The 7,500-nt window shown below is 42.2% G+C and overlaps 2 protein-coding genes across 4 annotated transcripts in view; both read left to right on the forward strand.

Annotated features, from left to right (window-relative positions):
* Positions 1 to 1,762, forward strand: part of LOC311086321 (GRAM domain-containing protein 2A) — a 15,437-nt gene extending 13,675 nt beyond the window's left edge. For all 3 annotated transcript variants that reach the window (XM_084119133.1, XM_084119134.1, XM_084119135.1), the window contains exon 13: positions 719 to 1,762. In XM_084119133.1, coding sequence (XP_083975259.1) covers positions 719 to 722 — 4 coding nt within the window. In that variant the 3' untranslated portion in view covers positions 723 to 1,762. The remainder of the gene's footprint in view (positions 1 to 718) is intronic.
* A 4,422-nt stretch (positions 1,763 to 6,184) lies between these two features.
* sugp1 (SURP and G patch domain containing 1) overlaps positions 6,185 to 7,500 on the forward strand; it is a 14,517-nt gene continuing 13,201 nt past the window's right edge. Inside the window, exon 1 of the mRNA XM_084119137.1 lies at positions 6,185 to 6,341. Coding sequence (XP_083975263.1) covers positions 6,323 to 6,341 — 19 coding nt within the window. The 5' untranslated portion in view covers positions 6,185 to 6,322. The remainder of the gene's footprint in view (positions 6,342 to 7,500) is intronic.

The raw sequence follows: 7,500 nt of genomic DNA on the forward strand, positions 1-7,500 counted from the left end.
ATCATTTTAATACCGTAGAAGTTCAAGGTTCTTCATGAAACCAGCAAAACCAGTAAAGAGCCTTTATTTCTATAGTGAATGTAAAACTCATGCTAATATTATTCATGGGAAAACTATGTGCTGTTTTCTAGAGATAAGAGTGTCGGACGCCGGAAGATTCGAGCGTGAAATATCTGAGAAAAATGATAGACAGAAAAACTCAAAAGAAAGACAGAACATGTGCATCCGTACACATCATATATAGACACATTTACTGCACAGATGTCGTACAGTGAGAGAGTGATGTCGTACAGTGAGAGAGTGATGTCGTACAGTGAGAGAGTGCTGTATTTACTCTCGCTGTATTTACTGTACAGATGTTGAGTGTGTGTACAGTGCAGTGGAGTGTGTGTACGGAGTCTCTTCATTTATACAGCGCTTTACCAACACACACACACACACACACACACACACACACGACTCACAGCAGCGTTACAGTGAGATTGTTTGGGCTACAGCAGATCTAGAATAGAGTTATTGTCCAGATGAAGTTTGTTAATTGACGGATCATGCGAACTGAGTTTAATCTGAACAGAGGAAGAGGAAGAGGAAGAGGAAGAGGAAGAGAGGCTACACACACATTTCTGCCGTTATCTGATGATGCTCTGAACTTTAACACACATTCAGTCACATGATGATTCATTACTAACCCACTTTTGGGTGTATTCCTCTTCCACAGGTGAGAGAGACTGATGAAGGAGAATCACTCAAACTCTACAGCAGAAGAGCCTCATCCTGACCTCAACACACACACACACACACACACACACAGGGACGTTTCTAGGCATAGGCAAACTAGGCGGTCGCCTAGGGCGCAAACAGCAGGGGGCGCCAGTGAGAGCCACACCACACCAAGAGATTTTTTTCTCGCCCAAGCGAGTGGAAGAAAAATCCTTATTTTTTTACATTTCTGATAATGGAGCGTATATTTGCACTGAGTGCCTGTCTTTGTGGCAAAAAGACGCCCACCACTAAATATCTACAGTGGCATAGGCCGTAAGGCGTGAGGTGCTTGAAAGTAGCTTTTGAATCCGCCTTTTGCCGAACTCGCTCTTCTCCCTTTTCCCAACACATGAGATGTAAATGTATAGCCTAACATAAGGTCTCTAGCGTTATATTTTGTCAACGAACTAAAATTGAAATCGTGATATGGCTTTGTGCCTTTATAAAACAGCACAAGACTTTAATTAAGTAGCCCATATAGGCATTCTGTTTGTGCTGCGTGATTTAGAGAAGAGTGCGCACTTTGCTCACGCGATCAGCACGGTGATCTGGTGTTTTCTCCAAAATAAGGATAGGAATATCAATAGGAATCTTGCCAAGGGTGCCAAAAAGGCTAGAAACGGCCCTGCACACACACACACACACATAGCAGAAGAGACTAACCTACTCATCCTGACCTCAACACACACACACACACACACACGCACACACACACACACACATAGCAGAAGAGACTAACCTACTCATCCTGACCTCATCACGCACACTCACACACACACACACACACACGTGAGATCACTGGTTTGGTCTCAGTAAAGCATCAGTGAAATTAAACTGGTCAATATTCAGATTATTAATGCAGTTCTTCATCACATTGATTTCTTCCTTGATTACATGATACTGTATGTTTGTAGTGTTTTATTTAATATTGTTATTATTGTTGATTGTATTAATTCTAACAAGAAATAAATGTGAATATTTATTTTGAGGCATGTGAAGCAAAAAAGGAGTCATTCTCCGACAGCGTGACGTTTTCTGTTCAGAATCTCAGTGTGTGTTTGTTTCATATATAGTGCTGTGTCATCTCAGGCTCTCCTCATCTATTAATCATAAATTAATCAACATGCACATGTGTTTCCTCAACCCCGTTACAAACTGCTAACTGTATTTGAAAGTATTTGAAGTGACAGTTTATGAAATATATAAAGTGTATTATGAAAGATACATCATCCGTGTTTATACATATACACGCTCAAATGCAAATATGTTTATTATCATATCCTAAACACTTGAGGGGGATATTGTTGTATTTTACTTACAGTTTTTCTGAATTGCTAAAACACTAAACCCCGTTCTCTGAACCAAACTCTCAATAGTCTAAACCAATTTGTCGAATAAATCACTCTTTCTGTAAAACATTAAACAAGTTCAGGTCGTTAAAACACTGTTTGCTAATCTCATGCACTCTTTATGCAAAACTCTAAACACATTCTCACTCACTAAAACACATTTTGCACTGTGATGCACTTATGTTTCAAAACGCTAAACACAGGCAGGCGAAAGTTAAACACAACTACAACACAGTGTCATCGTTTACACACAACAACTCAAAATTGTTCACACTTATTTCTAATGTTGTGACCAAACCAACTGTGCATATAATACAAGTCAGTTCAGAGTCCCAACACTGACTCAAAATGTTGCACTGAATGTTGAAACCAATAATGGATGGTGACAATATAAGAGGGAGAGGAGGGAGAGTGTGTGTGTAAGAGGAGGAAGAGTGTGTGTGTAAGAGGAGGAAGAGTGTGTGTGTGTAAGAGGAGGAAGAGTGTGTGTGTGTAAGAGGAGGAAGAGTGTGTGTGTATGAGGAGGAAGAGTGTGTGTAAGAGGAGGAAGAGTGTGTGTAAGAGGAGGAAGAGTGTGTGTGTAAGAGGAGGAAGAGTGTGTGTGTAAGAGGAGGAGGAAGAGTGTGTGTGTAAGAGGAGGAAGAGTGTGTGTGTAAGAGGAGGAAGAGTGTGTGTAAGAGGAGGAAGAGTGTGTGTGTATGAGGAGGAAGAGTGTGTGTATGAGGAGGAAGAGTGTGTGTAAGAGGAGGAAGAGTGTGTGTGTAAGAGGAGGAAGAGTGTGTGTAAGAGGAGGAAGAGTGTGTGTGTAAGAGGAGGAAGAGTGTGTGTGTAAGAGGAGGAAGAGTGTGTGTAAGAGGAGGAAGAGTGTGTGTGTATGAGGAGGAAGAGTGTGTGTATGAGGAGGAAGAGTGTGTGTAAGAGGAGGAAGAGTGTGTGTGTAAGAGGAGGAAGAGTGTGTGTAAGAGGAGGAAGAGTGTGTGTGTAAGAGGAGGAAGAGTGTGTGTGTAAGAGGAGGAAGAGTGTGTGTGTAAGAGGAGGAAGAGTGTGTGTAAGAGGAGGAAGAGTGTGTGTAAGAGGAGGAAGAGTGTGTGTAAGAGGAGGAAGAGTGTGTGTAAGAGGAGGAAGAGTGTGTGTGTAAGAGGAGGAAGAGTGTGTGTGTAAGAGGAGGAAGAGTGTGTGTAAGAGGAGGAAGAGTGTGTGTAAGAGGAGGAAGAGTGTGTGTGTAAGAGGAGGAAGAGTGTGTGTGTAAGAGGAGGAAGAGTGTGTGTAAGAGGAGGAAGAGTGTGTGTGTAAGAGGAGGAAGAGTGTGTGTGTAAGAGGAGGAAGAGTGTGTGTAAGAGGAGGAAGAGTGTGTGTGTAAGAGGAGGAAGAGTGTGTGTAAGAGGAGGAAGAGTGTGTGTGTAAGAGGAGGAAGAGTGTGTGTGTAAGAGGAGGAAGAGTGTGTGTGTAAGAGGAGGAAGAGTGTGTGTAAGAGGAGGAAGAGTGTGTGTGTAAGAGGAGGAAGAGTGTGTGTAAGAGGAGGAAGAGTGTGTGTGTAAGAGGAGGAAGAGTGTGTGTGTAAGAGGAGGAAGAGTGTGTGTGTAAGAGGAGGAAGAGTGTGTGTGTAAGAGGAGGAAGAGTGTGTGTGTAAGAGGAGGAAGAGTGTGTGTGTAAGAGGAGGAAGAGTGTGTGTGTAAGAGGAGGAAGAGTGTGTGTAAGAGGAGGAAGAGTGTGTGTGTAAGAGGAGGAAGAGTGTGTGTGTAAGAGGAGGAAGAGTGTGTGTAAGAGGAGGAAGAGTGTGTGTGTAAGAGGAGGAAGAGTGTGTGTGTAAGAGGAGGAAGAGTGTGTGTAAGAGGAGGAAGAGTGTGTGTAAGAGGAGGAAGAGTGTGTGTGTAAGAGGAGGAAGAGTGTGTGTAAGAGGAGGAAGAGTGTGTGTGTAAGAGGAGGAAGAGTGTGTGTGAGAGGAGGAAGAGTGCGTGTGTAAGAGGAGGAAGAGTGCGTGTGTAAGAGGAGGAAGAGTGTGTGTAAGAGGAGGAAGAGTGTGTGTGTAAGAGGAGGAAGAGTGTGTGTGTAAGAGGAGGAAGAGTGTGTGTAAGAGGAGGAAGAGTGTGTGTGTAAGAGGAGGAAGAGTGTGTGTGTAAGAGGAGGAAGAGTGTGTGTGTAAGAGGAGGAAGAGTGTGTGTAAGAGGAGGAAGAGTGTGTGTGTAAGAGGAGGAAGAGTGTGTGTGTAAGAGGAGGAAGAGTGTGTGTAAGAGGAGGAAGAGTGTGTGTGTAAGAGGAGGAAGAGTGTGTGTGTAAGAGGAGGAAGAGTGTGTGTAAGAGGAGGAAGAGTGTGTGTAAGAGGAGGAAGAGTGTGTGTGTAAGAGGAGGAAGAGTGTGTGTGTAAGAGGAGGAAGAGTGTGTGTAAGAGGAGGAAGAGTGTGTGTAAGAGGAGGAAGAGTGTGTGTAAGAGGAGGAAGAGTGTGTGTGTAAGAGGAGGAAGAGTGTGTGTGTAAGAGGAGGAAGAGTGTGTGTAAGAGGAGGAAGTGTGTGTGTAAGAGGAGGTGGATGAGGATGAGGAGGATGAGGACGAGGAAGAGCAGATGATCAACATGAAGCTGATGCTGAGTCTCTCTCACTGACGGTGATTCTGCAGCTCCTCTGAGTGATTATAACATGCTCTTCATTTAGAGTTTTTTACTGTAACCTTTTTGTCGTTTGCAGCTGGTCGCTGTATTTCCACAATATACAGACATTCAATGGGCCTACTATACAATATCCATCACAACACTACACTTGCAGTGCATACACTATACCATCATTCACCTTATACTGTACATTGTCATTACTATACTTTTTTCCCTGTAACTGCTTTGGATTCTGTGTTCTCCATTTTTCTCTGTAGTGTCTAATAATGAACTGTAGTGTGTGTAATATTGACTGATGTGTGTATGATCTGAGAGCAGTGTTTGTTGCCAGAAGAGTCGGAGTTTCTCTGAATGTGGCTTGAAAATGTGGTTTTGTGTTCAAGGTTTAGAGAAAGCGAGTGATGGAGTCAAGAAATGTGTTTTAGCAATTCAGAAAAACTGTAACATATTAAAAGAGGTTATTAATATTTGGCTTTATTTCTATTGATCATATACAGATATTCTAAGAGTAACAGGAGACGTGTGCTTTTAGACTGTGAGTGGATTTGACACAGGCCGTTATGGAAATGAATGATCACATGTAAAACAGATATTTTATTAAAATTATGACTAAGTTAGCGTTAACAAACTGAGCTGCAAATCCAACAATCGGTCTAACTTTTGCTCACACAAAACACATCTTTTGTAACATAGGAAGTAACGCAGGACATATTTGCCACAGCACACTATGAAATGTGTGTGTGTGTGTGTGTGAGAGAGAGAGAGAGAGAGAGTGTGTGTGAGTGTGTGTGTGAGAGAGAGAGAGAGAGAGAGAGAGAGAGAGTGTGTGTGTGTGTGTGTGTGTGTGTGAGAGAGAGAGAGAGAGAGAGAGAGAGAGAGAGAGAGTGTGTGTGTGTGTGTGTGTGTGTGTGAGAGAGAGAGAGAGAGAGAGAGAGAGAGAGTGTGTGTGTGTGTGTGTGTGTGTGTGAGAGAGAGAGAGAGAGAGAGAGAGAGAGAGAGAGTGTGTGTGTGTGTGTGTGTGTGTGAGAGAGAGAGAGAGAGAGAGAGAGAGAGTGTGTGTGAGTGTGTGTGTGTGAGAGAGAGAGAGAGAGAGAGAGAGAGAGAGAGAGAGAGTGTGTGTGTGTGTGTGTGTGTGTGTGAGAGAGAGAGAGAGAGAGAGAGAGAGAGAGTGTGTGTGAGTGTGTGTGTGTGAGAGAGAGAGAGAGAGAGAGAGAGAGAGAGAGAGAGAGAGTGTGTGTGTGTGTGTGTGTGTGTGTGAGAGAGAGAGAGAGAGAGAGAGAGAGAGAGTGTGTGTGTGTGTGTGTGTGTGTGTGAGAGAGAGAGAGAGAGAGAGAGAGAGAGAGAGTGTGTGTGTGTGTGTGTGTGTGTGTGAGAGAGAGAGAGAGAGAGAGAGAGAGAGTGTGTGTGAGTGTGTGTGTGTGAGAGAGAGAGAGAGAGAGAGAGAGAGAGAGAGAGAGAGTGTGTGTGTGTGTGTGTGTGTGTGTGAGAGACACGAGCTGCGCATGTGCAGTGGCGGCCGGCAGGGGTCGCTGTGAGTTTCGCTGTGTTCTCTTGATCTGCTCGATAAGCCGCAGAAGAAGAAGCAGCTTCGCAACACTCAGCGCGATGGACTCTAGTGATGCGGGTAAAACACCTCAGATATTAAACATCAGCATTTCATAATCATTATCGCACAGATGTGCGTGTGTTTATGTTTCTGCCTGTCGTTCCTCGGCTCTGTTCGCTGGCGTGATGTTAGTTTGCTGGTTTAGAGCGATTATCCGCTTCACAGCTGCTGTGTGTGTGTGTGTGTGTGTGTGTGTGTGTGTGTGTGTTACCTCAGATCAGCTTCACACACACCAATGATCGAAGATTTCTCTGTATTTCTCTTTTAAAATCTCAGGTCATATTCATAGCGCGTTTCTGACACACAAGACGAAACTCGGTCTTTTCTAGATCAGAATTAAGTTATGACAGAAGTTATTTATGCGATTAAAAAGTCGAAGTTATGAAGTGAAAATAGAAATAATGACTTTCTATGAGCTTTCTATGTCGTAATTTCGACTATTTATCATAGTTATGACTGTCATAATATTATGACATTGGATTTGTTATGCCATAATTATGACGTAGGCCCAATATGTCGTCATTTCAAATGGTTTCAAATCTTGTTATAATTTCGACTTTATCTCAATTTCAGCTTTATATTATGCAAAAGCATGATATGTTTTCTTATGCTGGCTTTTTTAATATAAATATGAAGATGAATATCAGAGAAACACATCAGATCACATGACTTCTGTAGCACTAGTGTTGGTCAGTGACAGCGCCTGACTGAGCTTTTTAATCCTAAAACTACTATTGTTTCGCATTAATAAGTGCAGTGACTAATAATATTACACGTTTATTTCTTGGAAATGCACATTTGACAGTAAAGCGCTGAGATGCAGAGTGAGTTACCTCTTATTACCTCTTATTACCTCTTATTATCTCTTATTACCTCTTATTAACTCTTATTACCTCTTATTAACTCTTATTAACTCTTATTACCTCTTATTACCTCTTATTAACTCTTATTACCTCTTATTAACTCTTATTACCTCTTATTAACTCTTATTACCTCTTATTAACTCTTATTACCTCTTATTAACTCTTATTAACTCTTATTAACTCTTATTAACTCTTATTAACAACAGTAATGTGCAAAAACTGCATTTTTATAGTGAAGAATTAAAATATTCTTGTTCTTCTGACCGACAGCTTCTTGTCTGTTTAAACTCAGTCGCAGTTTGAAGATTTTGTTT

The sequence above is a fragment of the Abramis brama genome (genome assembly GCF_963993115.1).
Source record: "Abramis brama genome assembly, chromosome: 7".
NCBI lineage: Eukaryota > Metazoa > Chordata > Actinopteri > Cypriniformes > Leuciscidae > Abramis > Abramis brama.